This window comes from Arachis hypogaea, chromosome 6 (assembly GCF_003086295.3).
Source record: "Arachis hypogaea cultivar Tifrunner chromosome 6, arahy.Tifrunner.gnm2.J5K5, whole genome shotgun sequence".
In the NCBI taxonomy this organism is placed as follows: domain Eukaryota; kingdom Viridiplantae; phylum Streptophyta; class Magnoliopsida; order Fabales; family Fabaceae; genus Arachis; species Arachis hypogaea.
Genome location: NC_092041.1, coordinates 12347044 through 12375035, shown reverse-complemented (window position 1 = coordinate 12375035; position 27992 = coordinate 12347044). Strand labels below are relative to the sequence as shown.

The following is a 27992-nucleotide window of genomic DNA, read 5'->3' as shown; positions in this document are numbered from 1 at the left end:
AATTCTAAGAAAGCAACACTATAACAATGAATTTTAATTAATATTATAGCAAGTTGTCAAATAAATTGAATATGAAATGTACTAAATAAATTTTTGATGTGTTTAGATTTTAGATATTTTTTCTAATAAGATTTTGAATATTTTTGTTTTTTAGAATTTTAATTTTTTTCTTTTATATTAAATATTGACTTTATTAATTGTGCAATATTAACTTTAAAGACTTTTTCATAGAGAAAAAATAAAATTAGATAAATTTTCTAAAACCAATACACTATATGTCTATATCTGATCACTATATATAAAAATGCAAAGGATTTGGCTAACAAACTTGAATTTCTAATATATTTATTTCATAAAAATTTAACGCCAAACCCTAAAATATATTATATATTATCTATGCTACAATTAATTGACTGTGTAAAATAATTTTGTAATAAATAATAATTAATATAAAAAGTTGAGCTGTTTTATTGTCAATGTTGGTATGTCCAGCACCTTGATCAACCATATCATCATACCCAAAAAAGTACTTGCAATGAACAGAGTCTTCACCAACTCTCCCATGTCCAAATTCCAAGCATATCACTGATTCTAAACTCTCAAAAACTTGCTAACTTGTGAAATACACACTCTTTCTCCAAAAACACTGCGCCACGTCTCTGATTCTTCCGTTTTAATAGGTTGGGAATTGCTCTTCTGGCTTCATCTTTGTTTCCCTCTTAACATTGCCTTTTTTGCCTCTTCTTTTTACCAGGTGGGGTTCTTCTTTATTTCTATTTTCTTTCCCAATTCTCTACTTACCAAGCTTCCATGAATCTGAAAAATTGTTCTTTTTATGGTGGGGTGTCCAAGGTTTTGATATTATCGGACTTGGAAGATGATTATATGAACCCTTTTGATGCCTCGTCTCGAGTCAATTACTTCGTGGTTCCCGAGTTTATTGGGCAGGGATTACCCTGTGCTCTTTGCCTCCTCACAGGTCATTGGATCATGTTCTTGCTCACACTTCCTCTTGCTTGCTATCATGCCAATCTGTGAGTACATACATGTCTTTACAACCCCAAACTGATTAGTGTGCTGCTTTAGTTATATTAACTGCCTTATATGTTGTTAATTATTTTGTTTCCTAATGTAGATTTTGCCTTACAATGTGCTAATGAGGCATAAGATCTGACATTTGAACCCAGTTTGGGGTAGAGGGTGGGTTAGGCTTGTAGTGACCAAAGGGCAAGTGTGTTTTGGACCACATTTAGGGTAGCTAGAAATTGATTTCTGAGTGTGGGTAGGCATGTAATGACAAACGGGCAAGTTTGGATTAGTGATTTTATTTTTATTATTAAAATTTTGTCAAACATATTAAAAAAAATTCTTTTTTTCATTAAAAAAAATATTTTCTCTACCAAATTTAAAGGGATTAATAGTCAAAGTAGTCCCTAAAAGATGGGACATTCTTCAAATCTTATTCTTAAACATTTTTTTCAATCAAATTGATCCTTCAAAAATTACGAATTAATCATATTTATCTTTTAGTAACTCCATGAACAATTTTCGTCAACAATTTGATGATATGAAATGTTAATTGATAACATACATAATACTTGACATTTCTAAGTGGACGTTAACTAGATATATTCATCAAAATTTATTAATTTAGTCCCTTTTTCCGAATTACATAAATTATAATATGACCTAACTACTAAATTAATAGATTTTCATAAACATATTTGATCATCGTGCAATTAGACATGTTAAGTATCATATATGCTATCAACGTTATCAATAGTTGATAAAAATTGTTAATGGAGTCACTGAAAGGACAAATATGATTAATCCATAATCTTTGAAGGACCAATTTAATTGAAAAAATCTTTTAAGGACAGATATCTCTCTGGTTTCTATTTTCGTGTTAATTGCATTCTTTTTTTTGTTTAGTGATTGCTCAAATCGAAGTCTCAACTCGATGCATTCTTTTTTTTGTTTAGTGATGGCTCAAACCGAATTCTCAACTCGTCTTCGTTTTTCTATCGACGCATTCTTTTGTCTGTTTAGTGATGGCTCAAACCGAATTCTCAACTCGTCTTCGTTTTTCTAGATTTTTTGGTGAAATCACTGTTAGGTATCTCCCTCTTCGTATTTAAACAAGTAAATTAATATTTTTAAATTCAATTACAATTTTAACTCCATTATCCATTTTCTCTTTATTTTTTTACTTTTATAAGTATAGCAACTCTATATTTTAATTATTAGGAGCAAAATAATGCGTCACTTCTTAATTTGAAAAGAAATCTCTTTTCCTTTTTCATCCGTTTTTTTCGTGTACGGTCACTCAGATAAAAATGGCACCGTTCAGACCCAAACAGCAAAATGGCAACACCGCAAAGTATGTGATTATGGGTTTGACCACCATTGCGCATGTCAAAAACATCGTATATGAATTGAGGAACATACGTGAGCTACGGTTGACCCTGTATTTTGTAGACGACATGAATCATCACGACCGACTTGTGATGATTTATGTCATCTACAAAATAAAGGGTCAATTGTAGCCCACGTTCCTCAACTCAGATATATTTCTGACATGCGCAATGGTGGTCAAACCGGTGACCACATCTGAGGGCAATCTCTGCCATTATTATTTGAATTATAGGAAACAAAAAAAGTTTATAAAGAAAGAAATAAATTTTCTTCAAATTAATAAATGACACATCATTGCTCATAATAATTAAAATATGGAGTTGCTTTACTTACAAAAGTAAAAAAAAAAATAAAAAGAAGAAATGGATAATGAAATTACAAAATATAATTGAATATAAAAAAATATTAATTAAGTTACTTGTTTAAGCACGAAGAGGGATACCTAACGGAAGAGACCTAGGATGATTTCCCGCTAAAAATGAGAGAGAATTAAGGTGTAACATTATAAACTAAAACATAATATATAGAGGAAAAGTGGATAATGCGTTACAATTTTGAATTTAATAATAATTTGAATGAAAAATAAAAAACTAAAATACAATTTTGCCACTCTCCCTAATAATTTATAAAATTATTAACGTATATTTATTTTTACTAATCATAAATTTTTTTACTAAAATACAATTTTGCCATTCTCCCTAATAATTTGGGAGATTTTAACGAGGTTGTTCAAGTGGAAGAGATAAAAGGAGCTATTACTTTGACCGTGACTGTAGCTGAGTTTAAATCTTCGATTTAAGATACGGAGCTTTTGGACCTTGCACTTGCTGATCGTATGTTTATATGGTTTAGGGGTCAGTCGTATAGCGGCATTGATAGAGTTCTGGTTAGTTTGAAGTAGTTGGAAAAGTTTCCTGAAACAAGGCTTAGAGGAGGTCCGAGAGGTTTATTAGACCACTATCCATTGATTGTGGATATCACAAGATTGGGAAGGGGGCCAAGACCTTTTCGGAGTCTGGATGCTTGGTTTACTCATGAGGGTTTCTTGAGAATGGTGAATGAGGAGTGGAAGAATTTGGGCGACATACAATTCATTGACAAGCTGAAGGCTTTGACGGTCCCGCTGGGTAAATGGCATAAGGAGAATTTCAGGGACATGGATATGAAAATTATGAAGTTTGAATGAGAGATAAAGAAAGTGGATGATATGGTTAGCAATGGGGTTGTTGATGGAACAATGGAAGCAAGAAGGAAGGCGCTGGTGAGCTCTTGTAAGAAATGGTATATCAGAAAAGAGTTACATTGGAAGCAGATGTCGCGATCCAGGCATGCCAAGGAGATGGATAAAAACACCCGCTATTTTCATAATCTAGCCTGAACTCGAAGGAGAAACAATCGGATTGAGTCCTTACTAATTCATGGGAGGATAGTGAGAAATCAGGTAAGGATTAAGGTTGCTATCAGAGACTTTTATAAGAATTTATATTATCAGGATACCTCGCTGGTGATAGGGTTCCGTGATGGGCTGGTTAACTGGATAACTGAGGAGGAGGCAGCAGAATTGGAATGGATGCCGTCTAATGAGGAAATTAAGGATGCAGTTTGGGATTGTGAGTCAACTAAGGCACCAGGTAGTGATGGGTATAATATGAATTTCATTAAGAAACATTGGAAGGATGTTGGTGAGGACTACACTCCAGCCGTGATGGGATTCTTTCAGTCAGCTGTTTTACCTAGGAATGCGAATGTTACTTGGGTGGCTTTAGCGCCAAAATTTGTCAGAGCTAAAGAAATCAAAGACCTTAGGCCGATTAGTATGGTGGGTTGTGTTTATAAGGTTATATCAAAGATCCTGGTTCAGAGGATGCAGAAGATAATGCCAGGGTTGGTAGGAGAAACACAGAGTGCTTTTGTGCAGGATAGGAAGATACATGATGGGGCTTTGATTGCATGTGAAATTGTGCAGTGGCTGAAGTTGAGGAAAAAGAGCTCGGCAATTATTAAACTAGACTTCCAAAAGGTTTATGATCAAGTCAAGTGGATATTGTTTTACAGAAGATGGGGTTTGGTCGTAGATGGAGGGAGTGGATGAAGGAGTGTGTGTGTTCTGCGTCTATGTCGGTCCTAACAAATGGCTCCCTTCTAAGCCCTTCAAAATGGAAAGGGGTCTACAACAAGGGAATCCTCTTTCTCCCTTCCTATTTGTGCTTGTTGTGAATGTTCTACATAGAATGATTAAAGAGGCGGTGCAGAATAGACGCATTACTCTGTTGTTGGTTGGAAGGGATAACATTGAGTTGTCACATTTGTAGTTTGCGAATAATACTATACTTTTTTGCCCATCTGAATAAGAGACGCTCAGAAACTATAAGTGGTTGCTGGGATGCTTTGTGATGATGTCAAGACTGAGTATTAATTTTGACATATCCAGCTTGATCCCGGTTAATTGTGAGTAGAGTTAGCCATGACAGATGTGTCGATTGTTGGGGTGTAAAGAGGCATATTTACCTGTCAGATGTCTTGCCATTTCTTTGGGAGCGATGCCGAGGTTAGTCAAGACATGAAAACAAGTGATTAACAAGGTAGAGGAAAAACTAAGTCTGTGGAAAGCAAAGTCTCTGAATAAAGCGATTAAGCTGATTCTCATTAAATATGTTCTTAATAGTCTGTTTATTTACTATCTCAGCTTGTACAAAATGCCGAAGGAAGTAGCAGAAAAAATAATATCCTTACAAAAATGTTTTTTGTGGAGTAAGGAGGACGGGATGCCTCTAGTGAAATGGAAAGTTGTACAGGCACCCAAAAAAGCAAGAGGCTTGGGAGTTGGTGACGCGGTAATTCGGAATACAGCACTCCTGTCCAAGTGGTAGTAGAGATTTTCGAAAGAGGATTGTCCACTTTGTAAGAAAATTGTATATTCCTGTAATAACATGAATCCTTCTGAGATGATTTGTAATCAACCTATACCTACAAGAGAGGGTCATTAGAAGGATATTTGTCAAATACAAATCAAGAAGCCACAAGTGACAAAAGATTATCAGAGGCTTGACTATGAAACTAGGGGATGGCAGGATAATCCGCTTCTGGGAAGATAGCTGGTTACCTTGTGGTGCTCGAAAAGTTACTTTTTCAAGACTTTTCTCGGTTTCAAATCTTCAAGGATCTGTCATAGAGGATTATGAATTCTGGAATGAGTTAAAGTGGATTTGGAATTTCTAGTGGCAACGAGAGTTATTTCAATGGGAGCTTGGAACTAATAAACCAGCTTCATGCGGTTCTGCAATAAGTAAACTAACAACGGAGAGAGAGGACATAGTGGTTTGGAAATTTGATAAACACAAAAAAGGTGTTTATTCTACTAACTCCTTTGTGCATGTATTACAGGCAGAGGTACTTTTGGCGGATGTCACAAGCTATAGCTTCACTAATACTATTTGGAGAGGATTCGTCCCACCAAAAATTGAGTTGTTTACTTAGACAGGTGTGGTGTGCTTGGTTGTTCGCTCTTGAAAGGATATGGACTATTACAGGTATGCTCAAACAACACTATGGAAGTCGAACAGATATATCCGAGAAAGATGGAACGGAAACGGTGGTTGGTTAGCTTTTCTGCGATCATCTGGATAATTTGGCTAGAAAGAAATGGTAGAATCTTCAAAAATTAAGGTTCAAGTGTGGTGGATATTATTGACAGATCCTTTACAAATTACGATGAGTTCGGTGAATTCTATGGTTGTCGATGGCAATACCAGACATGATTAGGAATTGTTATTTTTAGTGTTATAAATTTTTATTTCTTTTTTTTTACTCCACCTTTTTATGTTGAGTTTTTTTACTTCAAAAAAAAAGAACAAAGGCCACAACTTTCATTAATGGACGAATGAGCTAATTTCTGTGGCTAGGGTAGCAATAGTAAATGGGGAGAATTTGGGCAATTGGAAAAAGAATTAGCCAAGCGACATTTAGATACAAAAACTAATTATAAAATTAAGCAGACATAGATGAAAAAGAATAACGAAAAAATCAACATACACAATCAATTAAAATCACATACATAACAAACAAATTCAATCTAACATGCCATTGTCATGATACATAATACTTGATATTGTTAATTGGCCATTAATTAGATATATTCATCAAAATCTATTAATCTAGTCCCTTCTTTAAAATTACATAAATTATATTTTCAATATGAGCTAACTATTAAATTAATAGATTTTTATAAGCATATTTGATCACTGTGCAATTGGACATATTAAGTATTATGTATGCTATCAGTTAATATTCTACGTCATCAATCGTTGATAAAAATTGTTAATAAAACCACGGAAAAAACAGATATAATTAATCTGTAATCTTTGAAGGACCAATTTGATTGGAAAAATTTTTTAAAAACAAATTTGAACAATGTCTCATCTTTAGGTATCTCTCTTATTTCTATTTAATTGTATTCCTTTTTCTGTTTAATGATTGCTTAGACCGAAGTCTCAACTCATCTTTTATTGATGCATTCTTTTTTCTATTTAGTGAGACCCAAGCCTCAACTCGTCTTCTTTTTTCTAGATTTTTGAGTGAAATCACGGTTAGTTATCTCCCTCGTCTTATTTAAACAAGTAAATTAATATTTTTTATATTCAATTACATTTTTAACCCCATTATCCATTTTTTCTCTTTATTTTTTTACTTTTATAAGTATAACAGCTCTATATTTTAATTATTAATTAGGAGCAAAACAATGCGTCACTTCTTAATTTAAAAAGAAATCTCTTTTCCTTTTTTATCCATTTTTTTACGTATACGGTAACTCAGATAAAAATGACACTGTTCAGACCCCAAACAACAAGACGACAACACCGCAAAATACGTGATTATTGGTTTGACCACCATTGCACATGTCAAAAATATATCTGAATTAAGAAACATGCGTGACTTACAGTTGACTCGGTATTTTGTAGACGACATGAATCATCACAACCGACTTGTGATCATTTATGTCATCTATAAAACAAAAGGTAAATTGTAGCCGCGCATGTTCCTCAATTCAAATGTATTTCTGACATGCACAATGATGATCAAACCGGTGATCACATACTTTGCAGGATTACTATCTGACGTCGGTAATCTCTGCATTAATGACACATCATTGCTCTTAATAATTAAAATATAGAGTTGCTTTACGAAAAATAAAAAGAAAAAATAGATAATAGAATTACAAAATATAATTGAATATAAAAAATATTAATTAAGTTACTTGTTTAAACACAGACAAATACCTAACAAAGAGTTCACCCAAAAATCCAAAGAAAGAAAACGGGTTGAGACTTCGGTCGGAATAATTACTAAACAGAAAAAAAATGCATCAACAATGCAATTAACACGAGAATAGAATTGAGAGAGAGAAAGAAAGAGATACCTAAGAGAGAAGTTCTCCCAAACCTCCAAAGAAAAAGACAAGTTGAGACTAAGCAATCACTAAACCCGAAAAATAAATAAAAAAAAACTTCAACGGGAGAGACCTAGGATGATTTCCCGCTAAAAATGAGAGAATTCAGGTGTAGCATTATAAACTAAAACATAATATAAAGAGGAAAAATGGATAATGCGTTAATATTTTGAATTTAATAATAATTTGAATGAAAAATAGAAAACTAAAATACAATTTTGCCACCCTCCCTAATAATTTATAAAACTATTATATCAAAATTTATAAAATTATTAATTTATATTTTTTTTTACTAATCATAAAATTTTTTACTAAATTTTGAATTTTTTAAATTTAAAGAATAAAAAATATTAAAAAAATCATTTAAAAAATTTTAAATTTATTAATTTAATGTTTAATAAAAAATATAAAAATAATTGTTAACAAAAATTTTGATAATATTATAATTTAATAATAAAAAAACTATTAAAGAGTATCCTAGAAAAAAAAATAATTTAATCATTAAAATTTTTTTAGTAAAAATACAATTTAATCAATGAAAAATAATTTGTCAAACAGTATTTTGGTAAACAAAATTTAATCACAATTTTCGTTAAAGGGTATTCTTATTAAAAATAATTTAATTTTTCTTGAAAAATGGGTAAAGTTAACATTGGTTAACACAAAATTTAAAATGGGTTAAAACTTAAAAGAGAGATTTTTTAAAAATTATAAGGAAAATGTACATTTTACAAATAGAAGAGACGGGTAGAATTTTCTCATAGAAACAATCAGAAATTTGAACAACAACTTGAAAATCATGTTTAAATTTTGAAAAACCAAGAAAGAACAAAGGCCACAACTTTCATTAATGGACGAATGAGTTAATTTCTATGGCTAGGGTAGCAATAGTAAAAGGGGAGAATTTGGGCAATGCGGGAAAAAGAATTAGCCAAGCGACATTCAGATACAAAAACTAATTATAAAATGAAGCAGACATAGATGAAAAAGAATAACGAAAAAATCAGTACACACAATCAATTAAAATCACATACATAACAAACAATTTCAGTCTAACATGCCATTATCATCAGATTTTTTAGATATACAAGTCACATAAGAGACCTTACCAAGAGAGATATTATCACCACCGCATAAAGGATCTTCGAGAATTGCTTGTGGATTGAACAAATTAAAAAACTAAAATTAACCTATAAGCCTGCAACTATGCAATACAGCAATAGCATAATAGCAAAATTAATGGAAATATTAGTTTGAGAAGGATATGTACCACGGTGAGGCCTTTGCTCCCAACCAGAACCATAGCCGCTCCTAGGGGCCATATGTTGAGGATAATTTCGATACGGTGCAGGAGGATAAGGTTGATTATGAGAAGGATATGGACCACGATGCTGATAATCATATGCTGTTGGGTGGCCAAAATGAGAACCTCGTTGCCCCCACTGGGGAGGGCCACCAGATCCATGGGGTGGACGATAGCCCTGCTGCCCATAACCACCAGTTGATGCTCTGACAGGCTATTCAAGCAAAAACACAAGGCAGAAGTCAGTAAATAGGAAAATAACTTAAATGAGAACAATAGCTTAGGTCAATATGCTGTCTAGAGGTAGGTTTGCTTTTCAGGCAGAATTGTATCATAATTTTCAAATAAATGAGAACACAGCAAATTTCATGCCCATTAATCTTTCCTGACCAGTTGAGCACCCACATCAGTGGATGATTACAGCAACAAGCCAACAAGGATAAACATGTATTATACCAAAAACACAGAGGTGAAATATGTTTAACTATACATTTAAAATTAGTGGGAAGAAGTCAAATGGCTTAAATTTATCATCATCATATCATACAAGAGGCACAAGTCATAAGAACTAAATTTTAAGAACTGCTATAATGATGAGCTGGAAGTGTCTTGAATTGATGAAATAACAAGGCTGTTGAAATAATATAAAATGAATAAATGGTCAAATTCCTCCTTAAAATATTTATTATTTTTTAAATTAGTTCTCGAAAGAATTTTTTTAATCAAATTCGTCATTTAAAAATTTTAAGTTAATCATGTTAGTTTTCCTGTCACTTTCTTTGTTGATAATGTCAAAATTTGCTAATGTGACATGTTAAGTGACACCACAACACACACCTAGTATCGAGAACCAATTTAGAGAACGAGTGATCTTTCAGGACTAATTCGACTATTTACTCAATATAAAATCCGTAACATGTCATCTCAACTCAACCGAAGCCAATCAACTAAATGCATAAAATCACACCATATGATTGATATTACCAGTTATACTAGAAAAAAGATCTCATCTCAGCAAACAACATATGAAAAAAGGGGAAGCTTGACAGTGCCAAAAGAAAAAATCAAAATGCACTAAATATGAATGTTATCACCAGTAACTAGCTAAAGAGAACCAACATTAGAAGAGACTATACATTGTTGAGTAATAGCACCTAACATTCTATCATGTTATAATAAAATTGATCTAAAACAGCATACAGAAGAAACACCTATAGAAGAGAATGAAGTGCAAATTTTAATAGATACAAAGCATTAAGTAGATTAAGGGAATTACATTAGAGCATTCAACATTCAAAACAAATTAAATTGCCATATAGGATCACCACGGTTATTCTAAACTTTCATACTTACAACACTCAAAACTCAAATCCAATATTTAGCCCTTTCAACCAAGTGAATCATTAGGTCAAAGACTTGTTAGATACAATAACACAATATATTTGAACTCATCTCTGATCACATAAATTGTTTAATTTAGTATTTTCATTACAAAATTAAATAGATACATCGGAGTACAACTCCAACACAGTTATAAGCATTAGACGTCATAACTTAACCAAGAATTACTCTTTCCTTCAATCTCATGCAAATGAGCAAATCATACAGCAGCTCCATTTGAAAAAGTTAGGATTCACATTTTGAATAGCAATAAAATAATCAAAAATAACTATAAAAAGAAATTATATTCTCTATACAATTTTAATCTACATAGTAAAGTACTCCATATTATTATTATTATTATTATACCATGAATTTTGTTTTGTTTTTTTCTTCAAATTTTAAACACCGCTTCTAAACATGTTGAATCTTGGTAAGGGTTTAACGGATACTCTCATTTATTAGTTTTAGTAAAGCAATTAATGGATGGTGAAAACTTAGATGCAATCAACTTCACATGTAGTTGATAATTTAGAGCGGTTAGATGATTTGACTGATTTGATTAAATTTTTATCTAATGATTCTTAACTATCATTTACGTAAAGTAACTAAGTTTCCACCTTAATGGATCAAAAGACAATTGGCAACTTGGCATTAAGTTTTTGTCAGGGCACAAATAATACTATGAATCTCTTCAGTAAGTACCTTAACAACACTCTTTAAGAATATAAAAATAAAAAGATTTCATAGAAAAAAAATAACTTTATAGCTATCAAAGTCCAGTTTGAATAAACAACTTAAATAAGTTATTTGTTCAAAGAGCTTAAATAATAAGAACTTTTATTAATAGTAGTTTATAAATAAATTATTGTGTTTAGATTTTTAGTTATATAAATACTTAGTTTAAAATTGTAGCGTTTAGATAAATAACTCAAAAAATATAATTTTTTTAACTCAAAAAAATAGAAATTAAAAGAAAGATAATAATAAATACTTTTTAATATTGAATATTAATTTTACATAATCTAATCACTAAAATTACAATTATTTAGGCAATCGATTCTTTATTTGTTCTCTTATTAGTTCCATTTTTTAGATAATTGATTCTTTATTTGCTCTTTTATTAGTTTCATTTTTTTAGACAATTGGTTCTTACCACATAATATCATTAGAAATTGGTTCTTCTACTTTACTTTCACCCGTAACGGTGTTTTTGTATGGAGTGAATAGTAATAAAATTTTAATTCACAATAGTTTTAATAGCAATGTCAACAAATTTATTGTGTAGTTAGTGTTTGATGTTTTATTATGTATGATATGGTAGGTGAAAATAAAAAAACAAATATAAAATGTGTGTCAATGTATATTTCGTTGCTTTTTTTATTTTTTTTACTCCTATTAGCCTCCTTCTTCATTAGGGTCAAGAATTTGTTATAACTAACTATAAAAATAATAGTAAGCTATATAAAAATAAAATCACATGTGAAAAAAATAAAATTAAAATTGAAATTTCATACTACACATAATGTTAAATACAAATTTAATAATAAAAATAGAGTGATAAAATGATAAAAATAAATAAATGGAAGAAATATATGCAATAGGTGGTTCAGATGCAACATTGTTTTAAAATGGTAGTGGAGGGTCAATACTTTCAGCAGATAAAACATTGTGTGAAAATAATGATAAAAGGTCAGTGCTTCCAACTGATAGAATCTTACGTAAAAATAGTGATTGAGGGTCCGTATTTTCAACAAAAACAAAAAAACATTTTCACAAAACCAAGAACAAATGTAGATTTTTTTTGTTTTAAAGTCAATTTTTTTTAGGAAAGTGATAGAATGACTTATGGATGAGAAGAAATTATATATTTCTACTTTTTCAAAAAGCTATGAATTAAAATATCATTGGATACTTTAGAATCTTATATTTTCAATAGAGGAGTGCTACACATACAAGTAATTTGGTTTACAAGTCATACAAGTTGGGAGAAACTTAACAAAAAGCACGCTGACCCATATACGATTTTCATGGCGTGTTTCGCGTTCCTCCTTCTCCTCCTCCTCTTCCTTCTTCTTCTCATTCTTCTTCTCCTACTCTTCTTCTTCTTCCTCCATGAAAACGTATTTCTTGCCAAATTTGATCTCCTTTCGTGCGTTCTCTTCTTGCCTTTTCATTCGTTGTTTTATCTGCGTTTATCACTGATATTCTTGCTTCATTTTTTTCGATTTTCATGGTTTCTGGAATCAAGCTTTGAAATCATTTTGAAGATAATGGAACTTCAGAAATACATTACAGAAATACACCCAAAGGATTACAGAAATACACCCAAACGGTTACAGGAATTCACACAAACGATTATAGAAATACACCCAAAGGATTACAGAAATATACCAAAAAGATTATGAAAATACACCCAAAGAATTTAAGAAATACACCCAAAATTCGTTGAAGTACACCTTATGCATAATTCAGAACTTTCTCTTTTTCCTCATCTTCCGCTGCTTCTTCTTCTTCAAAAACGATTTCAAAGCTTGATGTCAAAAAATAATGGAAATCGAGAATAACGAAAAAAGAAAACAGAGAGAAAAGCACGTAAATGAAGAAGAAGAAATAGAAAGCAAGAAACGAAAGAAAAGAAGAAGAGGAAGAGGAAGAAGAATGTACAAGAAGAAGAAGAAGATACAGAAGATAAGGAGGAAGAAGATGAAAAACGTGCAGTCAAGAAGAACGAGGAGAAACACGACGATGAAGATGAAACACTTCTAAAACGAAGAAGATGAAGAAGAAGAAGAAAAGGAGGCATGGAGAAAGAAAAAAAAGAAGAAATAAATGACTTGTATGACTTGTATGAAAAAACACTTATATATGAAGAATTTCTCTTTTAAATAACATCATTCCACTTTATATTCTTTGTTGGCAAAAATCTTAAAACAAATGATAAATTTTATACTAGACCACATCCAAGTAAATATGGGAAAATGGTTTATGTGAATGTATATATCAATGATAAGGAATTTGCTGAATATTGAGTTGAAAAAAAAAAAAAGGACATCAGCATTTTTTGATATTGCTTTTTATGAGAATATGACAATGAAATTGTATGCAGTGGCACGTCAAAATCCTTCATCAGATAATCAGCAGCAACATCAAAGCACACATAGATACTATCAAGGTGGAGTTATCAGCACTTAAGCTACATGCATGGTAAGTAGAAAAAATGCATCAAAGCACAGAGAGATACTATCATTGAGCTCCAGCAATAATTTTGTAAAATTTTTAAACAGCGCGTAAAGACTAAAAACAAATCTGGAATAGAATACTAAAATCTGTAGTAGCTGTGTACTACAGTAGTTCATCAAATATCAAGATTCATTTAAAAGTAAATGGAAGAGGAGCTTCTTCTAACACGCGCGCAACAGTGGTGAAACCTGTAACCACATATTGTGCTGTGTTGGCGTCTGGGGTTTGAACAGTAATCTCTACCATTAAGACAAGTTGACACTGTCTCTGCAATCACAGCCTAAAAGAGAGACCTAAAATGATTTCGGACTTAAAATGAGAGAAAATTAAGGTGTAAGAGAGATACTTGAGAGAGAAGTTCACCCAAAACTCCTAACGAGAAAGACGAGTTGAGACTTTAAGAGAGAGAATTAAGGGCGTAGCATTATAAACTAAAACATAATAAAAAGAAGGAAAACGGATAATTGGTTACAATTTTGAATTTAATAATAATTTGAATGAAAAATAGAAAACTAAAATACAATTTTACCACTCTCCCTGATAATTTATAAAAGAGTAAAGTATCCAACGTTTTAACGTTTGTAAAAGTGATTCAATGTTATCCTGACGTCAATTACACGACCGCTTTAGTTTGAGTTTTAAAAATCTCTTCTTGAAGTTAGAATACAAATGTCTGGGATAAAATCGATGATCCAGTCCGAAAAATAGCTCATCAAAAGTTGAAATTAATTCCTACAACATTTACATAATTGAATCTAAACACAAATAGTGGGTATAATATTAAAATCAAACACATCCAAGTAAGACCTAATTGAAAATGAATACATCCAATTGAGAATAATTGAAAAATATAATCTGATTTGTTAGTATAATTAATAGTAGGATAACATTAAATCACTTTTATAAACTTTAGGGATACAAATAGGACGATTTAAACGTTAAGGACACAAATAGGACTTACCCCAAACGTTCTTTATAAAACTATCATATCAAAATTTATAAAATTATTAACGTATATTTAATTTTATTAATCATAAAATTTTTAACTAAAATTTGAATTTTTAATATTTAAAGAATAAAAAATAATTAAAAAATATTTTTAAAAAATTTAAATTTATTAATTTAATTGTAATAAAAAATATAAAAATAATTATTAACAAAAACTGTAGTAAAATTATAATTTAATAATTAAAAAATTATTGAAAGATATCTTAAAAAAATAATTTAATCATTAAAAAATTTTTAAAGGATATTTTGGTAAAAATATAATTTAATCAATAGAAAAGAATTTGTCAAAGAGTAATTTGGTAAACAAAATTTAATGACAATTTTTGTTGAAAGATATTCTGGTAAAAAATAATTTATTTTTTTCTTGAAAAATAGGTAAAGTTAACATTTTGTTAACACAAAATAAAAAATGGGTTAAAGAAGAGATTTTTTAAAAATTATGAGTGCATTTTACAAATAAAAGAGAAGAAAGTGTCATTTTAGGAAGGGAAGTAGAATTTAATAATAATTTGAATGAAAAATAGAAAACTAAAATACAACTTTCCCACTCTCTCCCCTTTATATCAAAATTTATAAAATGCATAAAATCACACCATAGGATTGATATTACCACTTATATTAGAAAAAAGATCTCACCTATGAAAAAAGGGGAAGCCTGACAGTGCCAAAAGAAAAAATCAAAATGCACTAAATATGAATGTATTATCACCAGTAACTAGCTAAAGATAACCAACATTAGAATCATAGTTGAGTAATGGCACCTAACATACTATCATGTTATAATAAAATTGATCTAAAACAGCATACAGAAGAGACACCTATAGAAGAGAATAAAGTGCAAATTTTAATGGATACTGAGCATTAAGTAGATTAAGAGAATCACATTAGAGCATTCTAACATTCAAAACAAATTAAATTGCCATATAGGATCAACACAGTTATTCTAAAGTTTCGTACTTACAACGCTCAAAACTCAATCCAATATTTAGTCCTTTCAACCAAGTGAATCATTAGGTCAAAGACATGTTAGGTACAATAACACAATATACTTAAACTCATCTCTGATCACATGAGTTGTTTAATTTGGTATTTTCCTTACAGAATTAAATAGACACAGAGTACAACTCCAACACAGTTATAAGCATTAGACGACATAACCAAGAATTACTCTTTCCTTCGATCTCATGCAAATCACACAGCAGCTCTATTTGAGCACCAAGGCCAGCACAACAGTCTTACTGAATCATGATTTTTAACTTTTAAGTCTTGAAGCAATCTTACCAACCATTAAACATCCTGCAATCTGAGGTTCTAATGCCTACCACCTCTCTTCAGTGGATGAGAGTGAATATGTTGTCTATGCTACATCAAGAAAGTAATGCTGACCCCAGGGAAAGGCAATAGCCAAATCTGCAGTTTTAAATCCAACCAATTCGAAATTGGCACCTTCAAGATAAATAAATTATTCAACTGACATCATCATATACACATACGATCTCCCTAGATCATTTTAATTGGTGTTGGCATGGATTATTGATCAATTTCCAGACTCACCAACACCCTTCAGGTGATCTATCTCACTTGTATGGCAAAAATTGATACAACAGTTCCATAAATGGATCATACAGGCACACTACATACGAATATCTAGATCCCTATTTTACAAAGATTCTTATCCACAAACAATCATTCTTCAATGTTCTAGGATTTTGCATGGCAGTTTCAACTTAAGTAACAAGTTGACCTTGTAATTATAGAAAATTTGTAAAATCAACCACCTACTAGCATGCTTTCAAGAAGGTGGAAATAATGACATCCTTCTACATAGTACTTCTAGTAGTTTAGCGTTTCCCAAAAACAACAAAACTCTACAATAAATGTAGTAAGCTATTACCCAATAACTCCAAAGTGAAAGGTGATGTATGCATCTTAGTTACCCATTCAAATCCCCGAAGAAACCAAAGTTGGTATGAATAAGAGTATGAACGCAGTAGTACAAGATTAAAAGGTTGCTCCAAATCAACAAAAATTAATATGCAAATTGTTCTCAGATTCAATAGGAGACCAAGCTAATTCATGAGTTGTATCTAAACAGAGACATGACATAAATATTGTGATAAGAACAAATATCATTAACTTAGAGACAATGCAAAATTATAAGGATCAATGAAAGAACTATTAAGCAGAACTGTTCACTAAATTACTAATACTGTCTCAGCACGGGATATAGATAGAGTATAAAAAAAAGACCTGACCCGTGACTTCTTTTATCACTAAATTACTAACTTGGACAGTCCTTTCTTTAGAATCATCTCCTTCTGGAAGTTGTTGAGGTATCAACTACATAAGGTAAAAAGAAAATGAGGCTCCAAAAATAGCATGATATGTACAAAATTCTAGTAAATCTCAATACTATGAATCGCCCAAAACTCAAGCCAGAAAACTATAATACAGGAAGCAGCGCTCTTGTTAAATGGAGCATACTCTTGAACTACACAACGCCCAACTTTTAATATATATTATTGTATCAAATGGAATAGAACAAAAAATGGTACATGGTAAACGATAACAACTACCTGGATGTATGCCCCAGATTTCATTTGCAGACCTTTAATTGTTTCCCCACCTCTCCCTATGATTAAACCCACCTGCATGCATAAAAATAAAGTGTGACTAAAAGTTGGAATATGCATCAACAAAAAAAAAAATATCTAAGAGTATATATAAATTATCAACTTATCACCTTTTCATTTGGAGCTTGTATCTGAATTTGTTCAGACCCCATAGTAGCTTGAGCAGGAGAAAGGCCACTAGCTACAAGGGCAGGAGACCCCCCAGCATCTGCCTGTAGAATCTCCAAAAAAGAAAATAAAGTGTGGAACATGGTAAAGAAAAAAAAGGAGCCCAACTCTTCCAATTGGTTACAGCATCTGACCTCCGCAATCACAGCACTTATCAGCTTTTCTGCTTTATATATACTTTCCGAACTTCCTATCGGTTCCACAGACCTTGTTGCAGCTTGAGGGTCTGCATAAGCATCCCTAGTTATCTGAATCTTGGCACCAGAATTATATTGCAGGTATTTTATTGTATCTCCAGCCTTTCCAATAAGTACGCCAACCTTAACACAAAGGTAATATATCTTATCAAGGAAACTGCTTTCCAAATAGTTATATTAATTATTAGAAGGTCAATTCCAAATAACAGAAGATGGGTTCCAGTGAGGACATAAGAAAAGAGATGGGCGTCTATATCAGTGTATCATCGTCAACTTTCTCCAAAAGCTTTGGATAAGGCATAATTAATGTCAAAGATATAATGCAAAAAAAAAATATTCAAAAATAATAAGTAAAGAAGGTTGTGAATTCTGATCACTCATCATTATGGTAAATGACCTAAAACTTAACAAAAGAAAAGCTTCAGACTCAATGCCAGAATGCATAAAGGATAGCCAAACTGGATTTTGAACATAAAACATGAAATACAAATCTAATATGTAAATGAGCCAAATGTATGCATCTATCTACATGAATTGGAATACCTTATTGTTAGGAACATCAATTCTCCGTGTCGTGGTCTCAGTGGCAGACGTAAGTTGATTTCGGCCAGGAGAAGCATCTTACTAAAAGCAAGTAAAACAAAATCCAAACAAAGAAAACGAAGCCCTTTAGAGTGAAATACAGGTAGGTAAAAGCAATTACAATGTTTTTCTCCGCAACATGTATTACTAGTCTCACAAAATAAAGCAGCTTTATCGTCCGCACCTTATCAGAGGGAATCTCCACATTCTCTGAAGCATTATCAACTGAATCCGGTTCCTTATCCCCGGTGGTAGATCTTGCTCGGCCAAGTCCTTAGCCGGTTCTTCAGTTTCTTTAGGAGGTTCCTCTGCCTTTTCATGTGCATCCTCAGCAGGCACCTCCTGGCCCTCAGATGGCGCATCCCGGGACTCAGCTGGCTCGGCAACTTCACCAGAACCTTGTTCATTTGCACTCGTCTCTGAATCATTCTAGGGCTCAGCAGGTTCACCATCCTCTGTAACAGTACTCTCTAAATCAACTCTTTCCACTGTTTCTTCCGCAGGCTTGTGAGACTACTCCTCCTGATGCCCATTTGCACTAGCTGTTAAAAACACAGAAACATGTTCTTCGCCACATCATTAACAAAATCAACAATTTTTTAAAGGATAATTTAGCTGAAATGATAATTACATCATCAATTATACAGATGCAAAGTCGAAGTTGGCATCACTGTATGAAAAAATGTGTGAGGCGCGAGATAAAGAGAGGAATAAAGTACCTAGGTCGTCGCCAAGGCGAGGGCGCTTGTTGTCGCCGTCGTCGGGAACCGAGGCATCGGCGTTGTTATCGTCAGGGTTGGATTTGGCATTAGATTCGGTAGGCTCAGAATCGAGATCTTCGAACTTGCGTTTGCAATCGGAGGGAAGAGGGCTGGCAGAAGGTGCAACAACTTCTTCCTCCGCCATTGAGCTGCGGTCTTTGGGAGAGAGAGTGGTTACGCTTGGAGGATTTTACAGTGACAAAAAGAAATGAGAGGTTCGATGGAGGGAGAAAACAGAAGAGAAGCGAAGAACGAGGATTGGGATATTTTGCGGAAAAAAGGAAGGACAGTGCCACTGAGTGGCTCAGACTTACGACTCCGCGCTTCGCAGTTTGCACGCCACTCACGGAGACCGAGGTGGGCTACACCAACAGTTTTGGACACACTCCAAAATTTATTCTATTGGCTCCGTTGTACACATATTTCATTGAGCAATGCTAGGGGGCAGCAACTTTTGTGATTGTTAGCCATTAATTAACCATCAATGATGATTTGATGGTGTGAGATTTTATCCAATGGCTCACATTTCTCTGCTAGTTATATGCTGGACAAAATTCAATAAAATTGCTGGCCCCTAGACTTTCCCTATTTCATTAACTCCATATACTTCATTACTTCTTCTTATTACAAATGTCTCAAACACTCAATCTTCAACTCATACCTTTATTTATAATCATTTACTTTTTTTAATAGATGGTTACAATTAAATACTACTAGTCATACTTTTATATAAATTGTTTAGATTACTAATCTATAATCTTCCATCTAAAATCTTCTAAAATATTGTAAGATCTTTTAGAACATTTTAAAATATTTTGAAACTATCTAAAATATTTTTAAATATTTCAAAAAATAAAATTAATTAAAAAATTTAAATTGTAGAAGAATATTTTATTTTTTAAATAAATAATTAAAAATAAAAATATTGACAAAAATAATAATAATTTTTTGTTGTTTCTTAACTTTTCTATCATTTATAAAAGTCGTATTTTTTTTTTACTGGAAATAACATAAAGAAAAAGGATCTAAGAGAAAGAGTAGGACCTCTCTCTAATAATAATGTCTAAATTATTAGGTCCTCAAAGAATTTCAGACTGAACACTTTGGTCCCCAACTAAAATTAATTACTCGAATGGTCCCTAACAATTAATTTCGTCAGTCACTTAAGTCCTTTACTCCGTTAACTCTAACGGAGGACAAAATAGTCCCTGACAACTCTAACAGGGGACAAAATGGTCCCTGATCTCCTCTGTTCGGAAATGACAATGTTCTCTTCCAATTTTCATCATATCTCGCATAACACTAGCAGTCTAACACTGTAATTTCACACTACACTATGCACACTCTATAAATTTAATGTTCACAAGAAAAAAATCCTCAACTTGTTCTCAACCAATTCATACTCGGAAAACTAATGCCTATGTCTCTCAACTAGTTATCATCTTCGACGGATCCCATGAATCTAGACAGCAAGTCTGATTTGTTAAGACCCGTCGTCGTCGTTGTCATCTCCCTCATCCTCTGCCCTATCATCTCCATGACCACATTGTCCACCACTCCAATCGCTTCCTTCAGCTTCTTCTCCAAACCAATGTTCAGTAATCGCTTCAGTTTTCATATGAGCGGCAACGGCGACATTGCTCGTTGTACTGATAGCTTGGATGTGAGGTCGAAGCTGTCTGCCAACTTGGACTCTAGAAAAGAAGGAATGAAGCACTCGGTATCTATTTTAAATGAGAATTTGCATATGATGTCGAAGGAGAATCTTCTCATGATGTCCTAATGTCCAACAATTTATATTACTTGCCGGAGAGTGGATAAAGGCGTGCCCTTGAAGTAGTTGTGGAACTTGGTTTTGAGGATGTCGTCAACATGTCGGGGTTGGAGGTGATGTTATCGAAGACGTGAAAGTGGATGCTTTTGGTGGGTGAAGTGCATAGGAGGTGGATGTACCAGTCACAAGAATTTAGGATGTGTGTGGTCCATGACATGTTGAGGTAGGTGCGACACGTGTGACAATTATACCATGGCTTAATCTTGGAGCTAAAGAGGAGGAAGAAAAAGATGGAAAAGAAGACTGTGAAGGTGAAGAAGGAGAGTATAAATGTTAGGGTTATGCGAAATATGATAAAAATTGGAGAAGAACAGTATCGTTTTCGAATAAAGAGGTTAGGGATTATTTTGTCCCTTGTTAGAATTGTCAATGATCATTTTGTCCCCTATTAGAGTTGTCAGGGACTATTTTGTCCTCCGTTAGAGTTAACGGAGTAAAAGACCTAAGTGACTGACGGAATTAATTGTTAGAGACCAATCGAGTAATTAATTTTAGTTGGGGACTAAAGTGTCCAGTTTGAAATTCTTTGAGTACCAAAATGGGTATATACTCTATTTCATTAACTCCATATACTTCATTACTTCCTCTTATTACAAATATCTCAAACACTCAATCTTCAACTCATACCTTTATTTATAATCATTTACTTTTTTTAGTGGATGGTTACAATTAAATCTAATAAACAGTCTAGATTAATCATCTGGAACATTTCATACAAATATCTATTCGATTGTACTTTTTAAATATTTTTAGATTATTCTATACTACTAGTCATACTTTTATATAAATTTTTTAGATTACTCTATAATCTTCCAGAATCTTCTAAAATCTTCTAAAATATTGTAAGATCTTCTAGAACATTTTAAAATGTTTCGAAACTATCTAGAATATTTTTAAATATTTCAAAAAATAAAATTAATTAAAAATTTAAATTGTAGAAGAATATTTTATTTTTTAAATAAATAATTAAAAATAAAAATATTGAAAAAATAATAATAAATTTTTGTTGTTTTTGAACTTTTCTATCACTTATAAAAGTCGCATTTTTTTAACTGGAAATAACATAAAGAAAAATGATCTAAGAGAAAGAGTAGGACCCCTCTCTAATAATAATGTCTAAATTATTAGGGGACAACAACCACTTCAAATACACCTACTTGTTAAAAGCAGTACTGGATGAGTACTACCGTAACTGTCCAATTATGCTGGAGCATCTCTTTAATTTTATCAAGCAGATCAAAGTCAATCATAATCATGCTGGTCGTGTCTCGCGAAACAAGAAGAAACACATTAAGATTATCAATTTCACATATGACCTATTTGCACTCGCAATCCCAAGCCATAACAAGCCCTCTCCAAATAGCATAAAGCTCACAACAGAGAACACTAGAAAGAGACATATTGGCAGAACAATCTTTTATCCAAATTTCCATGCTATTTCTAATAATACACCCAAAGCCAGCTAATTGCTCATTTTTAAAAACGCTTGCATTGCAGTTCACTTTATAGACATTTATTGGAGATGGTTCCCAGTTATATTGCAAAGAGGAAGGAGTAATATGTTTTTGGGTAGTAATGACATTGGAGAAATCTTGAGCAGCATGTTTAACCAAGTGAACAATTTTCTCCCTACTCTATAGATTATCTTGGTGGAAGATGTCATTGTTCATATCTCTCCAAATCCACCAAAAGACCGCTGCAAAAAAGAACTCATTTTTGTTAAGATTAGACTGAATCCAAGACACAAAATCCAAACCAGAATATACAGCGGTCATTCTCAAGTTTAAGCTAATCCAAATCTGACGAGCTTTTTGACAAGTCCTAAAGCAATGGTCAATATCCTCTAGAGTAAGATAACATCTCTGACAAAAATCAGAAGTAGCAAGACCTCTTTGAAACCGGTAGCTAGCTGTGGGAACTCTGTTGTTTAGGCAAAGTCAGAACAAACACTTTATCTTCTCCGGTATTCTCAAGCGCCAAAACCAAAGCCAATTTTCATTATCATTTGAGCCAAATTTCTTCTTCAATAGCCACTCATACCTGCTTTTAGTCGAGTAGGTGAGAGTATTTGAGTTTGTCCAAAACCAACCTGGTTTATCTCCTTCTTGCTTGATAGGATCAAAGAGCATCAAATCAAGTTTAATTTCTTCTGGAATCATTATACAAAGCATATCCCACCGCCAATGTCCATGGTGCCAGACATCTTCTAACTTCAAGAGAAAATCAGAAATGCGCACAAAAGAAATCAAAGGAGTTAGCATTTCAGATGGTCGCCAAGCATGATACCAAAAGGATTGAGACATCCTGCCTATACACCATTCAAAACCATCACGAAGCTTTTCGATTGTCTTATAAATTGCTCGCCAAGTGCTTGAAACATTATTAGAAAAATTAGGTGACTTCCAGATAAATATGTTGCCAACATAATCCTTACCAAAGCTTATCTTTAGTATGTAGTAATTGCCAAACAAGTTTTTCCAATAAAGTAAAATTCACACATTGAGTATCTCTAACTCCTAAGCCTTCATATTTATTTGGAGTGACAACTTTGCTCCACTTGACCAAGTTTAGGCAACGCTTTTCCCACCTTTCCTTTCCACAAAAATTGTCTAAATACAGAATCAATATTTTGACAAAATCGCATACATATTTGAAGACTTTATTTTAAATGTACAACTTAATTTTTGTAAAATATGTTAACAGTATATTTTTTTAACATAAAATATATTATTTTTACTCATTATACTATGTGTACTGAACCAATAAAAATGCAGAGTTGGCTAACAAACTTGAATTTCTAATGTATTTATTTTATAAAAATTTAAAAAGTTGCCAAACCCTAAAATATATTATATATTATCTATGCTATAAATAATTGACTGTGTAAAATAATTTTGTAATTAATTAATATAAAAAGTTGAGCTGTTTTTATTGTCAATGGTGGTTTGTCCAGCACCTTGATCAACCATCATCATACCCAAAAAAGTAATTGCAATGAACAGAGTCTTCACCAACTCTCCCATGTCCAAAGTCCAAGCATATCACTGATTCTAAACTCTCAAAAACTTGCCAACTTGTGGAAAACACACACATCTCTGATTCCTCCGTTTTAATGGGTTGGGAATTGCTCTTCTGGCTGCTTCTTTGTTTCCCTCTCAACATTGCCTTTTTTGCCTCTTCTTTTTACCAGGTGGGGTTCTTCTTTATTTCTATTTTCTTTCCCAATTCTCTACTTTCCAAGCTTCCATGAATCTGAAAAATTGTTCTTTTTATGGTGGGGTGTCCAAGGTTTTGATATTATCGGACTTGGAAGATGACTATATGAACCCTTTTGATGCCTCGTCTCGAGTCAATTACTTCGTGATTCCCGAGTTTATTGGGCAGGGATTACTCTGTGCTCTTTGCCTCCTCACAGGTCATTGGATCATGTTCTTGCTCACACTTCCTCTTGCTTGCTATCATGCCAATCTGTGAGTACATACATGTCTTTACGACCCCAAACTGATTAGTGTGCTGCTTTAGTTATATTAACTGCCTTATATGTTGTTGATTATTTTGTTTCCTAATGTAGATTTTGCCTTACAATGTGCTAATCAGGGAAGTCAAGTTTTCCCTCTTTATGTGTGTATGGATTGAATGGAGGCATAAGATCTGACATTTGAACCCAGTTTGGGGTAGAGGGTGGGTTAGGCTTGTAGTGACCAAAGGGCAAGTGTGTTTTGGAGCACATTTAGGGTAGGTAGAAATTGATTTCAGAGGAGAAAAAATATCTTTACTGTTATAATTATTGCCTTTAGTTTGGAATGGTTCTCCACTTGATTTGGGAGAAGTGAAAAATTTTTCACTTTCTATCAGAATTTCTTCTATAGGAACTACCTAATGTAAATCACTTTACATTAACATAAAATTCTAATTATATCAGTTCTGCCATTAATATCGCCTAGAAAAAACATTTACAAAAATGGTACCAAACACACACAGTGATCTTGCTTGAGCTAAGATTTTTGGGACTTACATCAGTGAGCAGATATTTTTGGTGTTGATTATCAATTTTCGGAGGTTGAGAATGGTGTGAGTATGTGGAGTAGTGGTTTCCCTCTGTATGGAAATCCACCTTAACCTACTATTTTGTCCCCTCTTTGTTGCTATTGGATTTGTATAACTTTATTGAAACTTATTGTCAGACAAGGTGTTTTATGAGAGTCATTTAAGCTGATGTATTGCTTTTCCAAACAACTTAGGTGGAAGCTATATTGAGATTTATCATCCAATTACTTGGCATCACTGTTCTGAAGTTTTTTAATTGCTATAAATTGCTTATTGGTTTTGTGAATAAGATGAACTTATAGCATATTTGTCAAAGCAAGTTTTATGTTTCAAATGTTTTTTTTACTTCTATTATCTGTCTATAATCAATGTGATTGTATTTCATGGCCATGTAGATATCACAAATTACCATGAACAGAAACGAAATTGATTTAATGAACTACCTGTGCATTGACCTGGTACTTCCATAAAGGCTTTGGCTTACGAACTTGTGTTTTCTCTAACTAGTTCATGGTTACTCTGTTTCTATGACTCAGGTTTATGAAACGGCAGCATCTTCTTGATGTTACTGAAGTTTTTAGGGTGCTTAAAGCTGAGAAGAAATTTCGGATTGTCAAACTTGCTTTCTACTTATCAGTCCTGATTATAACTATCTTCAGGTTTGTCATGCCCTTAAACTCCATATACCCATTATTGTTTTTTGACTCTTACAGTCATACCACTTAAACTTATGTCTGTTTTTTTTAAAAAAAAATTAGGTCTTCTTTTAGGATTTATGCTTCAGGAAGAACCTTAGTATAATAGTTCTAAAATTGAGGAATTTGACATAACTAGCAATCCACATAGGAACTCTAACAATTGGTCAAGTAAAAGATAGCCTGGCATCACACAGTTGAAATGGAACCTACTAATGCTTTTGTGTTGGGTAGTTCACTTTGTTATGTGTTATTTCATGAAGACTTTGACATCACTCACCTTTAACCACCCTATTCGCTATCTTTACACTTGCATATGCTTCATCAGGATTACAGAGGTCACAGTCAACACCTTTTGTTGATTAACTGTAGTTAGGTTTAACTTAAAAATTTTCTGTTCAAGTGCCATTATTCATATACCAAATTATGTATTAGAAATGTTCTGCAAACCCGCCAAGTTGTGTCTCCTTAGCCAATTAAATTCTCTAAGTAGACACATTACCCAGCAAATAGGGCAAGATATATTTGCCTGTGTCATTTGAACTCACAAATTATTTTCTTCCTGCCAACCTCCTCCCTGAACAAGGATTTCCATACCTTTGCTTCTTAGTGTATCCTACTCCTGTATTCTAGATTTTAGTTATTTATTTATTTATTTAAAAAAATAGGAGTTATGGCTAAGTTCTTGTATTAGCTTCATATATCCCTAGCTGATTTGAACTTGGATGTTTGTTGTCATACTAAATTCTTTCATGACCAAACCTTCTCTTTTAGGAAGGGGTTGGTGAAGGTTGCTCTAATTTGTCTTTCGATGAGGCACTCTAGACTACGAAATTTTGAAATGCAATAGAAAGCAAGCATTCACTTGCCACCTTGCTTTTTCAAATGCAATAGAAAGCATCCATTTTGTCTTGTGGTGCTGCTTAAAAATCTCCTTTCAATAGGAAAATTAGATGGACCTGGCTTTTGGCATGTGCAATATTGTATGATTATTCATGTATGCTGCATTTGCTGCCATGGCTAGTTATATATCAAAATCTCAATGAACCTAAAGGCCAACTTCTCTTTGAACTTTCCTTTTGCAGGCTTGTACTACTACTTGTCTACTATTTTGACCTTGAAGATGAATGACACACAAAACCTATGCAAACCCACACTTGTGCTGTATGACCACCAATGTGTAAGTTGCTCTGAGATTTTTTGTTTTTCCCCCTCTTCTGGGAAGGAAGTCTCTTTTTTATGGGAAACTGTAATTGGATATGTTGTAATTGGATTTAGAAATCATAATCAAAGATCATAGAAATAGAAATCTGTCACTAATTTGAGCCAACTGAGGTAGTTGTTTTGACAGCTTTAAAGGTGTTTTCCCGTGAAATAGCTTATTAGATGAATTAATATGGTTAGCAATAATAGAAGTTATTTGAGTGGTAGGTATTGTTTGGCTGTTCAAAGTAGGCTTGCATTGGTGATCTGAATAGTACTTTTTATGGATTATATCTTATAGATGTTATAACTTGTTATAAAACACCTTAACCTTGTGTAGATTTAAAGTAAATACTCAATATGGTCCTTCATAGTATTACTATAAAATAACCATCAATTTAAGGATCAAATGGATAAACTAAATTGATGAGAGTTTGTGAAATCTTCCTTTTTGGAGAAATTCTGAAAGTCAAGAGGATTTTGAAGTCTATGAAAAATCCCTTTTCTCACAGAACTCCCTACCAATGTTATGGGAGACACTAAGCCTTTTTCTTCTTTTTCCAAATCTATTATCTAAAACAACCACAACCTTGTTTGGTTGGTGATCAACTGATCATGTCCTTTTCTTTGTTTTTGGTCAGAGCTGATCATGTTTTGTTCTGGATACAACTTTTGGGTCAACATGGGCTAAATCTAATTCAAGTAATTTTGGGCCTGAGATAGATTTGTTACAGTGGAGTCCAAGATCTATATGGACTCTGTACTCAGTTTCGGATGAGACTAATGGGCCTTGTACTCCTCCTTCTATGGAAATTGGAGGCCAACATACTTTGATTTCTTGTTAGTCCTTTTTGTTGTAAAAACCAGGATGCAAGTCCATGATCAACTAACAGCAAGTCTTTTCGTTGATAATTTAAACAATTTAGAGAGAAAGTTATTTATGTTTATGATAGAGATTAGTGTCAGTCATAAAATACAAGGTTGTTGAATGCCATAATTTTAATATAGAAAAGGGTTGTGGGTAGAAAGGCCTAATAATATTTACCTTAAGTATTGCACAGTATTGCACTATAAGAG

At 32.7% G+C, this 27992-nt stretch overlaps 2 protein-coding genes and 2 long non-coding RNA genes across 8 annotated transcripts; 2 read left to right on the top strand and 2 right to left on the bottom strand.

Annotated features, from left to right (window-relative positions):
• Window positions 1–314: 314 nt before the first annotated feature.
• On the bottom strand, window positions 315–9432 carry LOC140173420 (uncharacterized). Of its 2 annotated transcripts, XR_011862174.1 has the most exons (3): window positions 9132–9432; window positions 8971–9015; window positions 315–1050 (listed from the first exon to the last, which is right to left on the bottom strand). It is a non-coding gene; the product is annotated as an uncharacterized lncRNA (long non-coding RNA). The 2 variants fall into 2 exon arrangements; XR_011862173.1 differs by lacking the exon at window positions 315–1050 and having other exon boundaries at window positions 8880–9015.
• On the top strand, window positions 479–13949 carry LOC140173419 (uncharacterized). Of its 4 annotated transcripts, none has more exons than XR_011862169.1 (3): window positions 479–754; window positions 853–1034; window positions 13654–13949. It is a non-coding gene; the product is annotated as an uncharacterized lncRNA (long non-coding RNA). The 4 variants fall into 4 exon arrangements; XR_011862171.1 differs by lacking the exon at window positions 13654–13949 and adding an exon at window positions 12796–13451 and having other exon boundaries at window positions 482–754; XR_011862172.1 differs by lacking the exon at window positions 13654–13949 and adding an exon at window positions 6946–7925 and having other exon boundaries at window positions 618–754.
• Window positions 13950–15768: 1819 nt separating this feature from the next.
• On the bottom strand, window positions 15769–18413 carry LOC112696071 (uncharacterized). The gene is made up of 5 exons (XM_072196729.1): window positions 18337–18413; window positions 17539–17916; window positions 17369–17443; window positions 17046–17135; window positions 15769–16205 (listed from the first exon to the last, which is right to left on the bottom strand). The coding sequence occupies exons 2-5, from the start codon at window positions 17677–17679 to the stop codon at window positions 16158–16160; spliced, it is 354 nt and encodes a 117-aa protein (XP_072052830.1). The 5' UTR covers window positions 17680–17916; window positions 18337–18413; the 3' UTR covers window positions 15769–16157.
• A 5490-nt stretch (window positions 18414–23903) lies between these two features.
• LOC112696070 (protein cornichon homolog 1) lies at window positions 23904–27874 on the top strand. The gene is made up of 5 exons (XM_025748665.2): window positions 23904–24160; window positions 24259–24440; window positions 25554–25676; window positions 26798–26892; window positions 27557–27874. Exons 1-4 carry the CDS (start codon window positions 24083–24085, stop codon window positions 26841–26843), a joined length of 429 nt encoding a protein of 142 aa, XP_025604450.1. The 5' UTR covers window positions 23904–24082; the 3' UTR covers window positions 26844–26892; window positions 27557–27874.
• The last annotated feature ends 118 nt before the right edge of the window (window positions 27875–27992 follow it).

Coding starts and splice junctions, on each gene's coding strand:
- LOC112696071 (XM_072196729.1), bottom strand. CDS start 17,679: ATGTTCCACACTTTATTTTCTTTTTTGGAGATTCTACAGGCAGATGCT. Junction 17,444..17,538: donor TACAAGCTCCAAATGAAAAG/GTGATAAGTTGA, acceptor TTATGCATGCAG/GTGGGTTTAATCATAGGGAG. Junction 17,136..17,368: donor CTGGGGCATACATCCAGGTA/GTTGTTATCGTT, acceptor TACCTTATGTAG/TTGATACCTCAACAACTTCC.
- LOC112696070 (XM_025748665.2), top strand. CDS start 24,083: ATGGGTTGGGAATTGCTCTTCTGGCTGCTTCTTTGTTTCCCTCTCAAC. Junction 24,161..24,258: donor TTGCCTCTTCTTTTTACCAG/GTGGGGTTCTTC, acceptor GGGGTGTCCAAG/GTTTTGATATTATCGGACTT. Junction 24,441..25,553: donor GCTTGCTATCATGCCAATCT/GTGAGTACATAC, acceptor TCTATGACTCAG/GTTTATGAAACGGCAGCATC.